Source organism: Agelaius tricolor, unplaced genomic scaffold, assembly GCF_023055355.1.
Source record: "Agelaius tricolor isolate 1412-34295 unplaced genomic scaffold, bAgeTri1.0.p SCAF_36, whole genome shotgun sequence".
Classification (NCBI taxonomy): Eukaryota; Metazoa; Chordata; class Aves; order Passeriformes; family Icteridae; genus Agelaius; species Agelaius tricolor.
In genome coordinates this window covers 2,048,198-2,069,424 of record NW_027269296.1, presented here as the reverse complement: position 1 = coordinate 2,069,424, position 21,227 = coordinate 2,048,198, and the positions used below count along the sequence as shown (strand labels likewise).

The following is a 21,227-nucleotide window of genomic DNA, read 5'->3' as shown; positions in this document are numbered from 1 at the left end:
GGGCCTGTGGCCATCGGCTCTGCCCGCTGTCCCTCGGCACTGTCCCCTGTCCCCATCCCTGTCCCCATCCCTGCCTTCCTGGCGCACCCCAGACCAGCAGCAGAGCCCGCTCCAGGCTCATCGTGGGTGTTTGAATCCAGAGCCAACGCTTGGTACTGCCTGGTCTAAACCCCTCAGAGCTCAGGAGCTGCTGGCGGAGCAAAGGGAGTGGGGACAACCTGGATCAGTCCCCCACGGTGGCACCGGTGCCACCTCCATGGCAGGACTTACCTCGAAGTCCAGGTCAGAGTACCGCAACCTCTTCCTCTGGCAGGGGGACAGGCAGGAGCAGGGGAGGAGATGGAGAAGAAAAGGGAAAGTTCTTTGCAGGGCCAGGATGAGGGGGAACAGGGTTTAGGGGCTCATGCCAGCCCCAATCCATGCCCGGCCGGGGACACGGAGCTCATCCCACCAGGGCTGGGATGGCCAGGGGGCAGCACAGGGGGGAATTCATGCAACCCTACACGTGCACTCGTGTCCCGGGCACACGGATCCCTCCCCACACGCTGGCACCAGCCCCCCGCTCACCTCCAGGGACCCCACTTTCATGGCAGAGCCGGGCACGGTGCGGGGCATGGTGCGGCTGCGCTCCGACAGCTCCGAGGCCAGGATCTGCCTCACCGTGGGGTGCTGCTTGAACTGGAGGCCGTAGGGCGCCTTCACCGTGGCGTAGGGCTGGTTGAGGTTCACATTGACGTGATCCACGGCCACAAAGCCGGGATAGGCGTCCCCTTCGGCCGCCGGGCGCCCCGTCCCGCCGGGCACCGCCTCCTCCGCGCCGGCACCGAGCGTTCCCTCCTCGCGGGGGAAGGGCTTGAGGCTGCCGGTGCGGCGGGGCAGCATCATGTAATCGCTCTCTCGGGGGGGCTCGGGAGCCCGGATCCAGCCGTATTCCAGGGGCCTCAGGCTGCTCTCGGTGCACAGGTAAACGGGACCCGGCGCCTCCAGGCCCAGCTGCTGCGCCGGCGGCTCGCCCAGCTCGGTCAGACCCGCCACCACGTTCGGCGTCATCTTGGGCACCTGCACCAGGATGCTGGCGGGGGGGATGTTCCCGGGCAGGCTGGAGAAGCCCAGGCCGCCCTCCGAGGTGGTGTTGAGCTTGGGGTCTTCGTCCCCGTCCAGGGAGATGCGGGACAAGGTGCCCGTGATGGTGGCGGGGTTGCAGGTGTTCACCTCTTTGAACAGCACTGTGGGCGGGGAGCGGGGTCAGAGCCGGCCCTGAGGGTCCCACGGAGGGTGGGGGGCACAGGAGAGACCCCCCCCACCCCCGGCTCGTGCTGCCTGTCCCTCCCAGGTGTGGCACGGTGACAACAGAGGGGAGCTCACCTGTCTGACACGCCAGGTCAACGTCCTTTTCAAAATCTGTCTATAAAAATCCAGAAAGAAGGGAGAGAGCGAGACAGAGAGGAGAGAAAGAGAGGGACAGAGACGGGGAAATGAAGCACCATGGCCGGGCACGGGCAGCGGCGGGGGTCTCCAGGGGGGGACCCACTCACCAGGATCTGCACCTGCCCGTTCTTGCAGGAGTCGGGCGAGTTTTCATTCTCCTCGCTCCTGCACCCCCCCATCTGACACTTGACCACGTCCTGGACCTGCGGGGACAGAGCCGGTCACGGCCCCGCGGCCAGGGCTGTCCCCCGGCGCCCCTCCGGCGCCGCCCCCACCTCTCGGCGCAGGAAGCCGTGCACGGTGATGATGACGAAGCCCTGGACGGAGTTGAAGACGGCGAAGAGGACCTGGAAGAGGATGGAGCGCCGGTCGGTCATGGCGAGCACGGCCGACATCCAGGTCAGCGCCAGCAGAGGCAGGACCACGCAGGAGCTCCACAGCGATGCCCTGGCGCAGGGAGAGAGGGGCCGGGGTGAGCCCACGGGGTGGGGCTGCCCTGGGACAGCCCCCCGAGCATCGCCCCCCTCCCCACAGCGGCCCCCCGAGCTTTGCCCCGAGCCCCACAAGCACGGCCGGGGCTGTGTGACACAGCTGTCCCCTCTCCCTCGGTGTCCCCAAGCCAGCGCTGGCTGGGAACTGAGGGCTGAGGGGATCTGCGGGCTCCAGCCACAGGGTGCTGGGGGGACGTGGGGGACACCGCCACCCTCCCACGGCCACCAGAACAGCACAGAGGGGATTTTTTTTGATTTTTTTATATTTTTAGTCGAGAATTTTGGGGCTGCCTGTGTTGTGAGCAGGGACTTTGGCAGCCACGCTCCAGGAGGAGGGGACATCCCGAGCTGCTGCCCCCCCACCCCGAGGCCAGACGAGCCCCCCAACCCCAGCGATGAGGTGACCTGCCATGGGAAGCCATGCCATGCAGACGTGATGGGACACCCCGCCCCGAGCACACAGCGTCCCCCTTCCTTCCTTCCTTCCTTGCTTCCCCTCGGGGACCCCCAGCCCGCCCCATAAGATGCCCAGAGCCCCCTCGCCGCGCTGTGCTCGGGGCGGGGGGCGCGGGACGGGCACTAACATGGCACTGCTGGCGGTGGCGGAGGTCATGGCCGCGCTGGACACCACGCCGCACTTGGTGCATTTCAGCAGCAGGCTGCCGCACGGGGGGGGCTTGGAGCTACGAGCCCAGCGCCCCCCCGGCGCCCCGCGGCCAGGACCGGGCCACGCGGGGAGGAGGAGGAGGAGGAGGAGGAGGAGGAGGGATGCAGGCACGGGGAGAGGGGAGGGAGCAAGGCAGGAGGGCGGGGAGGATGGACAGATGGACGGACAGATGGATGGAGGGATGGACGGACACAGGCAAGAAGCAAATGGGAGGAGGAGAAGAAAGAGAGAGAGAGAGAGAAAGAGAAAGAGAGCGTCGGGTTAGTCGAGGGCGGCGGCTGTTAATGGCGAGGGGGGGTGGCCAAGCGGCAGGGGAGGGGGCGGGCACGGAGGGGGGGCTGCGGCCTGCGGACCCCCCCCCCTTTCCCCGAGGGGCTGCCCCCCAAATTCTGCCCCTCCAGCAGCCCCCGACAAGGAGGGGCTGTGCTCACCCCGGGCTTGGCCCCGCCGCCCACTGATGAAATCTGCCCCAGCCCGCGCCCGCTGCTTGGGCACCCCATGCCCGGCCCCCGGCAGGGTGTGGGGGTCGGGGGGCAGCCCCGGGGACCCCCCCCGCCCTCGTGGGGCGCAGGGCACTTACCCAGCTCGCTGCTTTTTGGACTTATCTGAAATGCCGTCGCGGGACATGAGCTTGTTGAAGACGATGATGCCCACCAGCATGTTCACCTGCGGGACGGTGGGCTCAGGGCTGGCACGGAGCCCCCTGCCCACGGCAGCAGCTGCCATGAGCCCCCGCCCAGGGTGGGTTTTGGGGGGTTCCAGGGCTCACCAGCACGATGACAGCAGCGGGTCCCACGAAGGCGTAGAGCAAACCGCCCTCCAGAGAGAGCCAGCAGCTGTAGGGGACAGAGGGTGGCGTGTCAGGGGACAGCGCTGTGGTTGTCCCTTGTTCCCAGCCAGCCCGCAGCAGCCGCCGTGCCCCACCCTGTGTCCCCTGTCCCCACCCCATGGCCCCTGTCCCCACGTACTAGCTCGCTGTGCCGTAGCCTTTGGTCCGCGTGAATCCGACAGAGACGGCGACCACGAGGGCTGGCAACCCTGGAGAGGGGACACAGGGCTGGAGAAGCTGGAGGAAGGTGGCACTGTCCCCCCTGTGCCAGACCCAGGGGTGGGGACAGCGATGGAGCTCCTCTGACAGCTCCCCAGGGTGCCACAGCTGAGACACCTGGGTGTGCTTTCCTCTGCTGTGCCTCAGTTTCCCCTCTGATGTGTCGCAGACATCTTTTATGAAAAATCCTTTCCTTAGGATTTTTTCCTCCTGAGAAGCTGAGAGGCCTCAGGAACAAAATGTAACCAATGGTTATCTGCTGCTGTGGAATGCAACAGGTGCAGCTGGGATTGGGCTCATGTGGATGTTTCTAATTAATGGCCAATCACAGCCCAGCTGGCTTGGACAGAGAGCCACAAACTTTTGTTATCATTCTTTCCTATTCTATTCTTAGCCAGCCTTCTGATGAAATCCTTTCTTCTATTCTTTTAGTATAGTTTTAATATAATATATATCATAAAATAATAAATCAGCCTTGTGAAACATGGAGTCAGATCCTCGTCTCTCCCCTCATCCTCGCACCCCTGTGAACACTGTCACACTGATGAGCCTGGGGGGTACCAGGCACAGGTGAGGGGTGCCCCCCTGCCAGCCAGGCCGGGCTCTTACCCCATCCCAAGCACAGGAAGCGCTTCCTGACCAGGCGTGTCCGGATCCGGCCGATCACCGCCAGGTAGGACTGCCAGGCCTCGGTCAGCACCCAGCAGAAGGACGAGAGGAAGAAGAAGTGGAGGAAGGCGGCGGTCATGGTGCACACGCCCTGCAGGGGGGGCACACGGGGACATCACAGGGACAGCGTCTCTGGCACCGCGGTGGTTAAACCCCCACGGCCGGCGAGGTTTGTGTCAAAGCCAGGGGCGGGCGCGGGGGATTTAATCCCGGGATCGAGTTAATCCAAATCCAATCTGCAGCTGGGAGCCGGCAGGGGACCAGGCGAGTGGCCTGGGACCCTGCCAAAGGTGGCAGGGTGGTGGCAGGATGGTGGCACCCACCTTGCTGAGCATCTGGGACTGGCCCACGAGGATGAGGATGTTGGAAGCCAGGATGGAGACGCAGAAGTTGAGCAGGATGATGGAGCGCTCCGACTTGATGAACCTGCAGCAGGAGCGGCGTGGGGCCAGCCTGTCCCTGTCCCTGTGTCCCTTGTCCCTGTCCCATGTCCCTGCTCCTTGTCCCTGTCCCTTGTCCCTGTCCCTGTCCCTTGTCCCTGTCCCATGTCCCTGTCCATGTCCCTGTCACTTGTCCTGTGTCCATGTCCCTGTCCCTTGTCCCAGTCCCTGTCCCATATCCCTGTCCCTTGTCCTTGTCCCATGTCCCCGTCCCTTGTCCCATGTCCCCATCCCTTGCCCCATGCTGCCACAGGGTGGGCACTCTCCTGGGGCGGGGACAGTCCCAGGCATCTTCTCCCACCCAGATTTTCCATTCCCATTAATCCCATTGATGTCGAGCCTTCCCCGGTGCCCTGTCCCCCTTTGCCAGCCCCTCCCCACACAGCCCCATGCTCCAGGAGCCCCCCCGGTCCCCATGTGCCCTGGGGTCACCTCCAGAAGGCGGCGTAGATCACCAGCAGGGTCAGCAGGGCCATGCAGGACACGGCGCAGCCGATCATCAGTGGCACCGACGGCGTCCCCGAGGGGTCCATGGCCTGGGGGGGGACACAACACAGGCTGAGCCCAGCCCCCTCCCCACTGCTCCCTGCCAGCCCCTCTGTGCCCTCCAGCCCCTCATTGGGGCCCCCCGGGTGCCAGAAGGGGTCGGTGGCAGCGGTGGCACAGCCAGAGGGGGCTCCGTGCCAACAGGGGACACGGGAGGAATAGCAATGGGTGCCCCCTCCCCTCCTGGCACACAGCAGTGCCCTGTATTGAGCTCTAGGGACCACGGCAGCCCCTGCCCACACAATCCCACCCTGCTGGGCGTGCTGGGGGTGCTGGGGGTGCTGGGACCCTTCCCTTGCTGCTGGGGACACCCCCACCCTCCAGCACCCACCTCATCCTAGAAATGCTCTGCACCCATCCCCACCCTCCAGTGCCCACCTCATCCTAGAAATGCTCCGTGCCCATCCCCACCTTCCAGTGCCCACCTCATCCTAGAAATGCTCTGCACCCATCCCCACCCTCCAGTGCCCACCTCATCCTAGAAATGCTCTGTGCCCATCCCCACCCTCCAGCACCCACCTCATCCTAGAAATGCTCCGTGCCCATCCCCACCCTCCAGTGCCCACCTCATCCTAGAAATGCTCTGTGCCCATCCCCACCCTCCAGTGCCCACCTCATCCTAGAAATGCTCTGCACCCATCCCCACCCTCCAGTGCCCACCTCATCCTAGAAATGCTCCGTGCCCATCCCCACCTTCCCTCAGGACCACCCCTGCCCAGCTCAGGGGTCACCCCCCAGCCACCTCCCGTGTCCCCAGCAGGCTGGTGGCTGTCCCCAGCCTGTCCCTGTCCCCTACCAGGTCTCTGGGCAGCTGGGCGAGCACGGCGAAGGTGGCGAGCTGGCGGCACTGGCACTTGGTGTGCGCCGGGAGGGTCTCCAGGGTTTGGCAGCTCTCCGTGTCCCAGTTTCCCAAGCCAGCATCCCTGATTAATGGCAGGAGAGAGCAGAGGGAGAGCAATTTGAAATGATCAAACACACGGCAGCCCCTCGCGCCTCTCCGGAGTTAACCCCTTCCTGGCCTTGCCCAGGGGGAGGGCACCGAGGGGGCACTGCCAGGGGACCCTCCCGAGCTTGGGGACAGGGGTGAAGCCATCCCTGCCCTGGAAGGCTTTGGGTTCAATCATCCCACAGAGATTTGGGAGGGAAGAAACATCCCAGAGAGGGGCTGGGCAGTGCCAGGACGGGCAGGAACAGCCCCAAGAGCCCCCTGGCACCTGTGTCCCCTCCCAGGGGGGCGATGGTTCCCTCTCTCCATGGGGACCCCTCCCTCCATGGGGTCCTCATCATGGGGACCCCTCTGTCTTTGGGATCCCTCATTATGGGGATCCCTTATTATGGGGACCCCTGTCTTTGGGACCTCTCTTGTCCTTGGGGACCCCTCCCAGCCTTGGGGACCCCTCCCACCCTTGAGGACCCTTCTGTCATGGGGCCTCTCCTGTTAGAGAGATCTCTCCACCATGGGGACCCCCGTTTAATGGGGACCCACCCCCTTGGGGACCCTCCTGCCATGGGGATCCTTCATATTAAAGGGATTTCTCCACCTTGGGGACTCTTCCTGTCACAGGGACCACTCCTGCCATGGGGACCCTTCCTGTTAAAGGGATTTCTCCACCTTGGGGACCCTTCCTGTCACAGGGGTCCCACAGGGGATGCCCCCAGTGAGGGGGCAGAGAGTGGGGTGGCACTGCCACGCCCTGGGAGAGCAGCCACAGCTTCCAGCATGTCAGGAAAACCGGGAACTGTGTCTGTGGGACAGCTGGGGACCGTCCCTGGGGCAGGGCTGAGACCTGCCATGCTCATCACAGCCAACACCTCCGCACCGGTTTGGGGGGTGAACGGAACCAGTGACCCCAAACTGTGGGGTTCCCGTGGCTACCTGGGCAGGGGGGCTGGCAGTGCCCTCCCCCAGCCCGCAGCGCTGCCCGCCCCCCTTCCTGCCCTACTTTCCCTCATTCCTGCCAGCGCTAACAAATCACATCTGGCAGCCTGGCAGCGGCTCCGGGGCCACATCGATCCCGTGGGAGCTCAATTCACCCGTGCCAGTGGGGCTGGGATGCGGCAAAGGATGGTCCTGGCTCCTCATCCCTGGTCCTCATCCCTGCTCCCATCCCTGCTCCCATATCCCTGTTCCCCCATCCCTGTCCCCATCCCTGCTTTCTGTCCCTGTCCCCATCCCTGTTCCCCCATCCCTGTATCCATCCCTGCTTTCTGTCCCTGTTCCCATCCCTGTTCCCATCCCTGCTCCCCGTCCCCGTTCCCTGTCCCTGTTTTGATCCCTGTTCCCCCATCCCTGTTCCCTGTCCCTGCTCCCTGTTCCCCCATCCCTGTCCCCATCCCCATTCCCTGTCCCTGTTTCCTGTTCCCTGTCCCCATCCCTGTTCCCATCTCTGTTCCCTGTCCCTGTCCCCATCCCCATTCCCCCATCCCTGTTCCCATCCCTGCTCCCTGTCCCTGTTCCCTGTCCCCATCCCCATTCCCCCATCTCTGTTCCCCTCCCTGTCCCCATCCCTTTCCCCCAGTCCCCTGCTCCCCTTTCCCCCAGCAGCCCCCCGGCACTGCCAGCCTCGCCTGTCCCCAGACTGTCCCCGTGTCCCCGTGTCCCTCACTCACGTCCTCGAGTAGTCCCAGGTGACACACTGCGGGTGGGAGGTGCCCTGCGGACACAGGGACAGGTTAGAGCTGCCCCCAGCCCTGTCCCCACCCCACGAAGGACATGCCACCCCCTTTGGGGACATTCCCTGGGTGTTCCAGGGGTGGCATGTCCCCACCGTGGGCACAGGGACCGTGCCATGAATTGGGAGCTGCTGGTCCCTGCCCGGCTCAGTGCCTGCAGTGACAGGGACCCACATGGCACTGGGAGGGGACACGGTGATGGGACAGTGATGGGACAGCAGGGTGACACATGGATGGCGTGGGAGGGGACACTCATGGTGGTGGTGAAGGAACTCGTTGATGGCACAGGAGGGTTGATGATGAGGAAGGGCAACGCCACAGGAGGGGACAGTCACGATGGCAATGTGGGACAAGGGACACCTGTGTGGATGACACAGAGGGGGATGCTCACAGTGACGTGGGAGGGGACACTCAGTGATGATGAGGGACACGAACAGTCACACAGACGTGGCAGGGGGGACACAGGCTGATGATATGGGGAGGGGACACATTGATGACATCAGAGGGGGACACTTAGGTTGATGTCGTGGGAGGAGACACATTGGTGACATGGCAAGGGACATTCACGGTGACATGGGAGAGGGACACTCACACTGGTAACATGGGAAGGGGAACATGGTGACATGGGAAGGGACATCTCTGGTGACATGGGAGGGGACACTCACATTGATGACATGGGAAGGGGGACATTCATGTTGGTGACATGGAAGAGGGACACTCACACTGGTAACATGGGAAGAGGGACATGGTGACACAGAAGGGACACTCGTGATACCAAGGGAGGGGACACTCAAGGGAGGGGACACTCACATTGATGACGTGGGAAGGGATATTCCTGGTGACACGGGAGGGGACACTCACATTGATGATGTGGGAAGGGACATTCCTGGTGACACGGGAGGGGACACTCACGTTGATGATGTGGGACAGCTCCACCAGCACGAGCGGCTCCGCGGGCCGGGTGGGCGGGCGCACCGTCACCGTCAGCACCTTGGAGGTGACGGCCAGGGGGCTCCTGCGGGAAGGGACACGGGCTGTGACAGGCCCGGGGACAGCAGGGGACACGGCGGGCGGCGCCACTCACCTGGGCGGGGGCAGGATGAGCCCCAGCGTGCGGTACAGCACCGCCCCGATGACAAAGTGCGACGATTCCTCGGCTTCTGCAGAGACAGAGAGAGCCACAGGCTGGGTGACACATGGGAGGGGACACGCAGGGCAGGCCAGATGTGCGCCCAGATGTGTGCTGGCACACGGCTCGAGAGCACACGTGGTCACCTGCACACGCCCGGGGGTGCAGCTCACGTGGGTGTGAATGGGAGCCAGATGTGAGCCCACATCTGCAGCAGGTGTGCACTCATGGACACCTCCAGATGTGCACTCTCATGTGTGTACACACCTGTACACTCCCAGATGTGCAGGCTCACACAAGTGTGCACATCCAGATGTGCAGGACCATGTTCACATTCACACCTGTGTGCCCACCTGCACGCTCCCAGATGTGCACACTCCCAGCATGTACACCTCCCAGATGTGCGCTCTCACGTGTGTACACACCTGTACACTCCCAGATGTGCAGGCTCACACACCTGTGCACATCCAGATGTTCACATTCACACCTGTGCGCCCACCTGCATGCTCCCAGATGTGCACACTCATTGATCTCCAGACGTGCAGGCTCACACACCTGTGCACAGCCAGATGTTCATGCGCACACCTGCACGCTCCCACCACGCACAGCTCCAGATGTGCAAGCACACACCTGTGCGCTGTCCCGGCCGTGCAGCAGCATTCAGGTGGACAGATTCCCGCCTCCAGCTGTGCGCGCCCCACCAGATGTGCCCACAGCTGGGCTCTCCCCAGCTCACCTGCCGAGGCGAGGCTCAGCACCTCCCTGGGGATGAAGAGCTTGTCCTCGGAGCTGCGGGCCCAGTCCTTCATCCCCCGCCGGCCCCGCATGGGGAAGTTGATGTCGCTGGACACGGCCGACACGGGCTCCCGCTGGATGCTGGTCACTGTCAGGGGACACCGGGGTCACCTCCCCGCTCCTGGGTCCCCTCAGGCCCCCACACTCGGGTGGTGGTGGTCCCAGGATGAGGGAAGAGGTGAGAATGTTGACTCCGTGTTTCAGATTGAACTTGATTTATTATTTTATATATATATAATATATAATATATAACATATAACATATAACATATAACATATATAACATATAATATATAATGTATAATATACATTGTATATATATAATATATATAATATATATAATATATAATATATATATAATATATATAGGAAAGGATTTTTCAGAAGATATCATGGCTCCACATGCGTCCTGCTGTCACAGACATCTTTTATGAAAAATCCTTTCCTTAGGATTGTTCCTCCTGAGAAGCTGAGAGGCCTCAGGAACAAAATGCAAACAATGATTATCTGCTGCTGTGGAATGCAACAGGTGCATCTGGGATTGGGCTCATGTGGTTGTTTCTAATCTATGGCCAATCACAGCCCAGCTGGCTCGGACAGAGAGCCCGAGCCACAAGGCTTTGTTATCATTCTTTCCTATTCTATTCTTAGCCAGCCTTCTGATGAAATCCTTTCTTCTATTCTTTTAGTATAGTTTTAATATAATATATATCATAAAATAATAAATCAGCCTTCTGAAACACGGAGTCAGATCCTCGTCTCTTCCCTCATCCTCGCACCCCTGTGAGCACGGTCACACCCTGCCACTCACCCAGGTTGTCAGTGACAATGAGGGAGCTCTGGAAAGCCTTCAGCGCGTTCCCCACCAGGTGGATGAAGTCCTCCACCACCTTCATCAGGTGCACGGAGCCGGGAGAGACCTGCGGGAGATGGGAGCAGCTCCGGATTTGTCACCACAGTGGGGACACCCCCGTGGTGGGGACACCCCCGTGGTGGGGACATCCCAGCTGCCACCACCACCCCGTGCCGCTCACCTGCTGCGCATCCTCCCACTTCTCCCGGTTCTCAGCATCCACCATGTAGCTCACCACCTGGAAGAAGCGCTGCGGGGACGGGGCTCAGCGGGGCTGGGGACAGACCAACGGACCGGCCGACCGACAGACCGCCACCTCCCCGGGGATTGGGGGGACCCTCTCCGTCCCCCTGCCCGCTACCTGCACGTCCTCGGAGGACGGGATGTAGGTGGCCCTCTTGAAGGTGTCGGTGACGTTGCGCAGGATGTCCACGGAGAAGAGCAGGTCCCCGCTGTAGTAGCTCTTGCGGGCCATGAGCTCCAGCAGGCTCCGCACCACCTGGGACATGCCCTCCCCTGCCAGCACCCGCTGGCCCTTGGCCAGGTGCTCCCGCAGCTGGCACGGGGAGGGGACAGCGGTGTCACCTGGCTGCCACCACCCCACAGCGGTGCTGAGTGTCCCTTGTTGTCCCCAGAGCCCCGGGGGATACTGCGGAGTTCGCTAAGGCAGGTACAAGGATGTGCAGGTTGAGGGAGTCCGCAGGGGTTTGGGGACATCCAGGGTGGTCTGGGGACACTCACAGGGGTTTGGGGACATCCATGGGGTCTGGGGACATTCACAGGGGTTTGGGGACATCCAGGTGGGTCTGAGGACAGTCCCAGGGGTTTGGGGACATCCAGGGTGGTCTGGGGACATTCACAGGGGTTTGGGGACATCCAGGGTGGTTTGGGGACATTCACAGATGTCTGGGGACATCCATGGGGTCTGGGGTCATTGTCCACATTTTTCCCAAACCCGTGGGAACACAACTCAAACACGCCAGCTCTGGGACTGGGATATTTTTCCAAGCCCACAGAGATCTGTGGGTGGTCACAAAATCTTGGGACGTCCATGGGGGTCAAGGGGCATCCTGTCCATCCCAAAAGCCTTTTCCCAAACACACAGGAACCAGCTCCAACCAGAACCCCCCTCCAGCTCTGGGATGGGATCCCTCTTCCCACCCCACAGGGGATTCCGTGGGGATCTGAGGGAACCTTCCCATCCCAAGAACCACTTCCCCCTTTCCCTGCCCACCCACGGAGCTGTGCCTCAGTTTCCCCATGCCAATGAGGTCAGGTGGCTCTTGGAGCACCAGGAATGGGACAGAGCCCCAGGGACAGGGACAGGGGACAGAAGGGGCCGTGCCAGAGCGGGCACCTACTGAGAGATGCAAGTATCTGTACTCGTGGGACACGCAGCGGGCGAAGCTGGGCACGCCCCAATAGGCGACCCCGTGGGGGCTCAGCAGGCACCGGCGGCTGGCAGTCCCTGCGACGGAGATTTGGGATTGGGGCTGGCACTGCCATCCCCTCCCTGGCACCCCCATGCCACCCACAGCCCCCTGTGCAGCTCTGGGGCCAGGGGATTTAGGGCTGCTTGACCCCAATGTCACCCACCACCCCCTGCCCTCCTCCAGGGGATTTAGGGGTGCTTGACCCCAGTATCACCCACCACCCCCTGCCCTCCTCCAGGGGATTTAGGGGTGCTTGACCCCAATGCCACCCACCACCCCCTGCCCTCCTCCAGGGGATTTAGGGGTGCTTGACCCCAGCATCACCCACCACCCCCTGCCCTGCTCCTGATGCCTTGACCCCAATGCCACCCCCTGCCCCCGGGGCTTTGGGGTAGCTCAACCCAAATGCCACCCACACCCCCCACTCTGCTCCAGGCCAGAGGGGTTTGGGCCATTTGTCCCTCATGCCACCCACTGCCCCTGGGGTTTGGGGTGCCCAACCACCCACCACCCCCTGCCCTGTGCCAGCCCTGGGGACATTTGGGCTCACCTGTGGCGTTGGGGGGACATTTGTTGTAGATGATCTCCCCTGCAGCCGTCTTCTTCCAGGTCATCAGCATCACGTACTCATCCTTGCACATCTCGTGGTAGGCTGGGCGGGGAAGGGGGGATCAGCACAGCCCAGATGTGGGGCGAGGGCCGCTGTGGGGTGGGGGGTACCCCATACCTGGGCATTTCTTCTCGTTGCAGGTCTTCACCTCCTCGCCGGTGCCCTCGCAGGGGTAGCCCTGCATGCCCGTGCCCTCGCACATGCGGAAGCGCCGCTGCCAGCCGGTGTCGCAGGTCTTGGAGCAGAGGCTCCAGTGGTTCCAAGGACCCCATTTGCTGTCTGCTGTGGGGATGGGGACACTGTGGGACACCTGGCTCTGCTCACAGAGAGTGGCACCCGTGGGGACAGGGATGGGGCACCCTCGGCGCTGCCCCACGCGCTGTGAGCCGCAAACCCGCGGGGTGTGAAATGCGTTGATCAGTGATTGAAATCTCAAATCCCTTTTAGAGCAGACTGGCATCCTGCTGCAGATGCCATCCTGCTGCAGATGATGCCCACCCTGCTGCAGATGATGCCCATCCTGCTGCAGATGCCCCTCATTCCCTGCCACCATCCATGTACATTCCTTGTTATTTGGCTTTTTCTCCATTTCCCTTTGTTTGAGCAAGGCTGCTTGAACTTGTCGACTCCACAACATGAATTTAGCTGAAGACGCATTCCCAGACTTTCCCAAGGTTCTCAATTCATGCCCTGCTTTGTCCCAAAATTGAATATTGTGGATTTCTTCAGGAGAAATTTGTGGGAAGTGTAGAAAAAGCCACCTTACACAGCCACCACCTGCCCCGCTGTGGCTGCCACCGGTGCCACCACTTCTCCCACAAACAAGGAGCGGCTCAAAGGACAGGACGAGGACCTCATGGTCCATCCTCTGCTCGGTGTCCCCACGCCCAGCGCTGTCCCCAGCCCCGTGTGCACGGTGACATCTCCCTCGTGCTTGTACGCCCAAAGCACGGCGGGACCCGCCGCCACCTGGCACCGACGGGTCCCCAACGCGGCCCATGACGAGGACAGTGCCAACCCCCGGCTCCTACAGCTGAGACGTGCCCGGTGATCCCTGGCACCACCGACATTCCCAGTATTCCCAGTTCCGGAGGCACAGGGACCTTTATTGAGCCGCAACACCGCGAGGACACCGCGGGGACACCCCAAGGCCCAGCCGGGACCCCCCAGCCCGTGGGGACCCCCCCAATTCCCGAAAAATTCCCAAGGAATTCCCGGGGGTGGGGACCAGCCCCTGGCCCCGAGCTGGTAGCGCTGGGAGGGACGGGGACACTGTGGAGACACCGCGGGGACACTGTAGGGACACTGTGGGGGTGGCACTGGGACCCTCCTGTCCCAGTTCCTGTCCTTGTCCCCGTGTCCCCCTCACGGGGGTGGCACTGCCATCCCCCCGTCCCCACCCCAGGGGTGTCCCTCTGTCCCTGTCCCACTGTTGCTGCCCCTGTCCTGGATGTGGCACTGCTGTCCCCCTGTCCCTGTCCCCATCACAGTCCCAGAGGTGGCATTGCTGTCCCTCTGTCCCTGTCCATGTTGTCATTCCCTGCCCCGTCCTCCTCTCCGTGTCCCTGTCCCCTTGTTGCTGTCCATGTCCCCTGTCCCTGTGTCGCTGTCCCTGTCCTGGACCTGGCACTGCTGTCCCCCTGTCCCCATCACAGTCCTGGAGGTGGCATTGCTGCCCCTGTATCCCTGTCCATGTTGCCGTCCCCTGCCCCTGTCCTCCCCGTCCGTGTCTCTGTTCTCCTGCCCCTGTCCTCCTCTCCGTGTCCCTGTTCTCCTGTGGCTGTCCCCTGTCCATGGCCCTGTTCCCCTGTCCATGGCCCTGTTCCCTTCTCCATGTCCCTGTTCCCCTGTCCATGGCCCTGTTCCCCTGTGGCTGTCCCCTGTCCGTGTCCCTGTTCCCCTGTCTGTGTCCCTGTTTCCCTGTCCCTGTTCCCCTGTCCATGTCCCTGTTCCCCTGTCCGTGTCCCTGTTTGTTCCCCTGTCCGTGTCCCTGCTCCCCTGTCCATGTCCCTGTTCCCCTGTGGCTGTCCCCTGTCCATGTCCCTGTTCCCCTGTCCGTGTCCCTGTTCCCCTGTCCGTGTCCCTGCTTGTTCCCCTGTCCGTGTCCCTGTTCCCCTGTCCATGTCCCTGTTCCCTTCTCCGTGTCCCTGATTGTTCCCCTGTCCGTGTCCCGTGCTGGGTGCGCGGTGCCGTTCCCCCTCTCCCCCCCAGCGCGCGGGGCCTTACTGGGACAGGTGGGGTTGGAGCACTCCCGGGCGTCGGCGTGGGCCCCCCGGCACTCGGCCCAGCCCTGGGGGGCTGAGACGCTGCACCTGCGCGTCCGCTGCTGGGTGCCGTTGGCACAGGTGACGGAGCAGCGGCTCCAGGCGCCCCACTGCAGCCACTGCCCTTCCACTGCGGGGACAAGGAGAGCGGCGTCTGTAGCCGCGGTTCTCTTCACAGAGAAAAGCGAGGCACAGCTTCCCCAGCATGTTTGTGGGGATTCACTTTCTCTTCACAGAGAAAAGCGAGGCACAGCTTCCCCAGGATGTTTGTGGGGATTCACTTTCTCTTCACAGAGGAAAGCAAGGCACAGCTTCCCCAGGATGTTTTCTGGGATTCACTTTCCCTTCACAGAGGAAAGCGAGGCACAGCTTCCCACTGGGATTCACATTTGTCGCAGACATCTTTTCATGAAAAATCCTTTCCTTAGGATTTTTCCTCCTGAGAAGCTGAGAGGCCTCAGGAACAAAATGTAAACATTGATTATCTGCTGCTGTGGAATGCAACAGGTGGATCTGGGATTGGCCTCATGTGGTTGTTTCTCATTAATGGCCAATCACAGCCCAGCTGGCTCGGACAGAGAGTCCGAGCCACAAACCTTTGTTATCATTCTTTCCTATTCTATTCTTAGCCAGCCTTCTGATGAAATCCTTTCTTCTATTCTTTTAGTATAGTTTTAATACAATATATATCATAAAATAATAAATCAGCCTTCTGAAACATGGAGTCAGATCCTCGTCTTTTCCCTCATCCTCAGACCCCTGTGAACACTGTCACAGACAATCAGGAGATTTTGGGCAGTTAAGTGGAGCTGAGTGCTTGGCAGATTCAGTGTAATACAGTGTAATATAGTATAGAATAACATAGCACAATAAAGCAATTAATTTTGCTTCTGATATCGGTGGAGTCAGATCCATTATTTGCTGCCTTGCTTTCTGACAGGTGTCGGCTCCCACTGCACTCGCTGGGCAATGGCTCCAAGCCACAGATGTGCCAGCTCGTCCTGGACAGGCAGTGCTGGGAGGGGGGATTGTCACTGGGACCGGCCCTGCGCCGGCTGGGACACGAGGGACACGCTCAGGGTGGGGACCTTGGTGTTGCTCGCACCACACTTGGCGTTTCTGGCAGCCTTGGTGTTGCTTCCAACCAAACCCAGCGTCTCTGGCATCGGTCCTGCCAAATCCAGCAGCCCTGGCATCACTTCTAACCACACCCAGCGTCCCTGGCATCGCTTCTGGCCAAATCCAGCATCCCTGGCATTGCTTTTTACCAAATCCAGCATCCCTGGCATTGCGTCCAACCAAATTCAGCATCCCTGTCATCAGTCCTGCCAAATCCAGAATCCCTGGCATCACTTCCAACTAAATCCAGCAGCCCTGGCATCATTCCCTGCCAATCTCAAGACCCAGCAGCGTCTCCACAGGACAGCCATGGCCCAAGCTGCGTGCCATGGGTGCCACATCCCTGTCAGAGCTGCTGCAGGAGCAGCTCCCGTGCTCCCTCCTGCTCCAGCTGCCCCATGTCACACGTGGTGTCCCCACAGGGACATCTGAGACACGGCATCCCTGCCCGTCAGCACAGAAACCCCACAGCCGCCACCACGGACACTCGTGGCACGCAGGAGGAAGGGACAGCTGTGGCACTGCCACCTGTGTGCAGGCAGACCCTTCAGCCAACCCCCTTTGTCACCTCCCTGTGCCCCACAATGTCCCTGTGCCACCCTGGTGTCAGGCACAGCACAGGGGAGGGAAGGAGCCGCCTCCTCTCTGGTGCCCTGCCCATGATGGGGTCCTGAGACCCCGGCACAGCCAACAGCACCAAATTTCCTCTTGGATCTCCAGCAGGGACAGGACAGCGTGACACCGAGTGTCACAGCAGCCCGTGGCGGTGCCACCCATCCACACCAGCAGCCCTGGCACTCAGCTGGCACCATCTCCTGGCATTCCCAGCGGGAAGAAGGAGCGTGGGGAGAGGAGGGAGGTACTGACCGGGGCAGCTCTGGATATTGCAGGGCTTGGCCTGCAGCTGGGGGCCCTCGCAGGCCTTCCCTGGGCGCCGCGGGGCCGCGCAGCGCCGCGTCCTGGTCCTGGCGCCGCGCCCGCAGGTCACCGAGCACAGGCTCCACGGGGACCACTCCTCCCACGCGCCAGCAGCTGCAACACAGCACAGCCCAGGGGGGGTTTGCTGTTGGAGGGCGGTTTGGGAGCAGGATTTGGTGTTTGAGGGTGTTTAAGGAGCAGGATTTGGTGTTTGAGGGTGTTTAAGGAGCAGGATTTGCTGTTTGAAGGCAGTTTGATAGCAGAATTTGCTGTTTGAGGGTGTTTAAGGAGCATGATTTGCTGTTTGAGGGCAGTTTTGGAGTAGGATTTGCTGTTTGAGGGCAGTTTGGAGAAGGATTTGGTGTTTGATGGTGTTTAAGGAGCACGATTTGCTGTTTGAGGGCAGTTTTAGAGCAGGATTTGGTTTTTGAGAGCAGTTTGGGAGCAGGATTTGCTCTTTGAGGGTGTTTAAGGAGCAGGATTTGCTGTTTGAGGGCAGTTTTGGAGCAGGATTTGGTTTTTGAGGGCGGTTTTGGAGCAGGATTTGCTGTTTGAGGGTGAGGAAGAGCATCCCCCGTGCTGTGCCAACGCTCGGCATCCCCAGCACACGGCTGGGCGGAGACCTCAGCGATTTTGGAATCAACCTCAGCCATGGCATCTGGCCCTGTGGCCACATCCTGGATGTCCCCTGATGTCCCCAGGGCTGTCCCTTTGCCACCACAGCCCCTCCAGCCTCTGGGGGGCCCTGGCACCGAGGGGTCCTGGCACAGCAGACCCCTTGTGCCCTGCCCAGTGCTCAGCCGGGCACAGCTCCCGAATTTGCTATCCCAAATCCCTGAGCTGGCAGCAATGCTCCAGCCTCCCTTGTGGGGTGCTGGCACTGGCGGCGCATGTCCCCCCAAAGCCACACACATGGGTCACCCTGATCCCTGTCAGCACACCCAGCACCATCTGCCCCTCACATCCACAGGGAAGGACCAGGGACCATCCTAAAGGATGCTCCTCCTCCAGCTCTGATGTCCTCAGGGTGCCAGGACAGGGCTGCACTCCCCAGTATGGACACTGCATGTCCCGAGGGTGAAAATGTCCCCTTGAAACACCCCAGATTAGGACAGGGCAGTGTGGCTGCCCCTGTGGCACCCTGAGGTCCCTCCTGTGTCCCACATGAGACACACGGACACCACCATGGACAGACAGGAGGTCCTCAGCATCCTGCTCGAGTCACGGAGCAGCTCAGCCCCTTCCTGCCCCACGTCAAGGGGAACCCCTTGGAACGCTCCAAATCCCTCCGGCTCTGGCACAAAGCCTCGGGGACACCCAGGAGGAGCCCACAGCTCACCAGGAGAGAGGATGGAAAGGACATCCCGAGGTAAATCCCTGGCAGCAGCACCCCTGACAGGGCACAGGGTGCAGGCACCCATCCCAGACACCTCCCCGAGAGAGGATGGAGGGATGCCAACAGCACTCGGAGCATCCCAGCACAGGCTGGGCACCACAACCACGCCAAGCCACCCTTCCCATCCACCACAGCACCCCGGGGACACCCCAGAAACCTCCCAGCAACGCATCCTCTCTGTCCCCACCCGCCTGCGGGGAGCCGGCAGCGCAGCCCCGCGCTGTCCCCGCGCTGTCCCCGCTGCTGTGCCCCGTACCTGGGCAGGTGGCGGTGTTGTTGCAGGTGCGGGTCTCCCGGAGCAGCCCGCTGCACAGCGTCCCGTAGGGAGAGGAGACGCAGGAGCGCGTCCGCACCTGGGAGCCCTGGCCGCACGTCAGCGAGCACACGCTCCACTGCGACCACTCCTCCGCCGCGGGGTCCCCTGAGGGAGACAGCGAGCCTGAGAGGCCGCGGGGGACAGGGGACAGGGACAGGGACAGGGACAGGGACAGGGACAGGGACAGGGACAGGGAGGTGGCAGCAGGGAGCGCAGAGGGGAGGATGAGGGGTTGTGGGTGTCAGTGAGGTGAGGTCTGGGGTAGAGGTGGGGAAGGGATTGGGGCACGGGATGGCAGCTGGTGCGAGGGACAGGGTCTGTCCTGGGAGGGGATGGCAGCGCAGGCAGGGTGGGCAGGGCAGGGTGGGCAGTGGGCATCGGGGACAGGGTGAGTGGGGTGGGCAGGGTGGGCAGTGGGCAGCATGGACGACATGGACAAGGTGAGCAGGGTGGGCAGCACAGACAGCAGGGACAGGATGAGCTGGGTGAGCAGGGTGGGCAGCGTGGACAGAGTGGGCAGGGTGGGCAGTGGGCAGCACAGCCATGGTGGGAAGGGTGGGCACAGTGGTCAGTGGGCAGCACAGACAGCATGGACAGGGTGAGTGGGTGGGCAGCACAGGCAGGATGAGCAGGGCAGAGTGGTCAGTGGGCAGCACGGACAGGGTGGGCAGCATGGACAGGGTGAGCAGGGCAGGGTGAGCAGTGGGCAGCACAGGCAGCATGGGCAGAGTGGGCAGCACGGGCAGCATGGGCAGGGTAGGCAGCACAGACAGGGTGGACAGCACAGACAGGGTGGACAGCACGGGCAGCATAGACAGGGTGGGCAGCACAGGCAGCACGGGCAGCATGGACAGGGTGGGCAGCACAGGCAGCATGGGCAGGGTGGGCAGCACAGACAGGGTGGGCAGCACAGACAGGGTGGGCAGCACAGGCAGCACGGGCAGCACGGGCAGGGTGGGCAGCACAGGGTGGGCAGCACGGGCAGCACGGACAGGGTGGGCAGCACAGACAGGGTGGGCAGCACAGACAGGGTGGGCAGCACAGGCAGCACAGGCAGCACGGGCAGCACAGACAGGGTGGGCAGCACAGGCAGCACGGGCAGCATGGACAGGGTGGGCAGCACAGACAGGGTGGGCAGCACAGGCAGCACGGGCAGGGTGGGCAGCACAGGCAGGGTGGGCAGCACAGGCAGCACAGGCAGCACGGGCAGCCCTCCGCGGCTCCCTCTCCCCACCCCGTCACACGCTGACATTTACAACAACCGGCTCTTATTAAGGTTGATGATGTCTCTGAGGCTCTTGGACAGCCCAGCAGCAGAGCCCATCCGTTTAAATTAAACAGGGATAGATGGGGGAGGGCTCTCCAAAGGGGACCGTTTGTCCTGGAGACAAGCAGAACGTGGGCTCCGCGTCACCCGCGGCGGTGACAACGTGCTGGGGCTGCTCCCTGTCACAGGAGCAGGACAGGGCCACCACCGGGGTCACCCAGGAGCTCCCAGTGGGGCAGGAACCCCGTGAGCAGCCGAGTGTGGTGGGAATTCTGCACGTGGAGCAGAGCCGGGGCCCATCCATCTCCCTGCTCGCCTCCGAGCCCTCCGACCATAAATCAGGGAGGCTGGGGAGGGGGGAGCAGCACGTTCAAATTACCCAGATGGATTTGCCAAATAAATACGTTTGAACGAAACAATTAATAGATTTTTTTTCTTGCTTTTGCTTTACAACCCTCAGAGGAAAGTGCAGAGGCAAAAATTTATAAATGGAGCGAATTAAGGCAGTCCGTGGGCAGGAAGCTAAAGGGAGTCGCTCCATCTCTGTCACCCCTGCCCAGGTGCACGAGCCTGGTGTCACCAGTGTCCCCCTGCCTGCTCCTGGTACCTGTCTGGGCCATGTAGACCCCGGGTTCATCTGCTGACCGTGGCCACTGGGTCTTCACCTTCTGGTTCTCCTCGACTGCATTGCCTAGGAGAGAGAAATGCCCAGGTGAGAGTGGGCAGGGGACAGGGATGGGGACAGGGATGGGGACAGACCAGCACAGGACATTCCAGGTGAATACAGGGGTGCCTGGCCCCATGCTGACACCCCTGGGAGCGAGACCTGGTGGAGCATCACTGAGCACACCCCCAGCACCCCAAACGTGTCACAGCTACCCCAAAATGTCCCAGGGGTGTGGCAGGTGTCCCTGCTCTGTGTCCTGGGGTGCCACGTCCCTGCTGCAGGCAGGGTGCCCATGTCCCCACAGTGCCAAGCAGAGGCGCTCTCCTGTCCCCACTTATCAGCTCGCTGCAGTGAGGTGACACAAATTTATGGCTCGGCTCACCAAAAATAACAAGTGATCCATCAAGGGCACTTGGCGTGAAATTAACTGGCATGTGCAGGGCCCGGCGGGGGACGCGGCTGCAGGCACAGGGGGACACCTCCCTCAGCCTCCCCCACA

At 62.0% G+C, this 21,227-nt stretch overlaps 1 protein-coding gene across 7 annotated transcripts in view; it reads right to left on the bottom strand.

Annotated features, from left to right (window-relative positions):
• Positions 1–21,227, bottom strand: part of ADGRB2 (adhesion G protein-coupled receptor B2) — a 35,983-nt gene that overhangs the window by 1,079 nt on the left and 13,677 nt on the right. For 2 of the 7 annotated variants that reach the window (XM_071452980.1, XM_071452986.1), the window contains exons 3-28: positions 20,669–20,752; positions 18,735–18,899; positions 15,008–15,175; positions 12,899–13,063; positions 12,722–12,823; positions 12,100–12,206; positions 11,100–11,294; positions 10,920–10,988; positions 10,697–10,805; positions 9,828–9,974; positions 9,047–9,122; positions 8,875–8,977; positions 7,900–7,943; positions 6,086–6,212; positions 5,176–5,279; positions 4,627–4,729; positions 4,244–4,394; positions 3,555–3,624; positions 3,356–3,422; positions 3,167–3,252; positions 2,504–2,602; positions 1,704–1,875; positions 1,536–1,631; positions 1,366–1,405; positions 568–1,226; positions 271–306 (exon numbers count right to left, since the gene is read on the bottom strand). In XM_071452980.1, the coding sequence (XP_071309081.1) occupies positions 271–306; positions 568–1,226; positions 1,366–1,405; positions 1,536–1,631; positions 1,704–1,875; positions 2,504–2,602; positions 3,167–3,252; positions 3,356–3,422; positions 3,555–3,624; positions 4,244–4,394; positions 4,627–4,729; positions 5,176–5,279; positions 6,086–6,212; positions 7,900–7,943; positions 8,875–8,977; positions 9,047–9,122; positions 9,828–9,974; positions 10,697–10,805; positions 10,920–10,988; positions 11,100–11,294; positions 12,100–12,206; positions 12,722–12,823; positions 12,899–13,063; positions 15,008–15,175; positions 18,735–18,899; positions 20,669–20,752 (3,344 nt within the window). Of the gene's footprint in view, positions 1–270; positions 307–567; positions 1,227–1,365; positions 1,406–1,535; positions 1,632–1,703; positions 1,876–2,503; positions 2,603–3,166; positions 3,253–3,355; positions 3,423–3,554; positions 3,625–4,243; positions 4,395–4,626; positions 4,730–5,175; positions 5,280–6,085; positions 6,213–7,899; positions 7,944–8,874; positions 8,978–9,046; positions 9,123–9,827; positions 9,975–10,696; positions 10,806–10,919; positions 10,989–11,099; positions 11,295–12,099; positions 12,207–12,721; positions 12,824–12,898; positions 13,064–15,007; positions 15,176–17,031; positions 17,197–18,734; positions 18,900–20,668; positions 20,753–21,227 lie in introns of all 7 variants that reach the window. The other 5 variants (XM_071452987.1, XM_071452981.1, XM_071452982.1 and 2 more) reach the window with 5 other exon arrangements.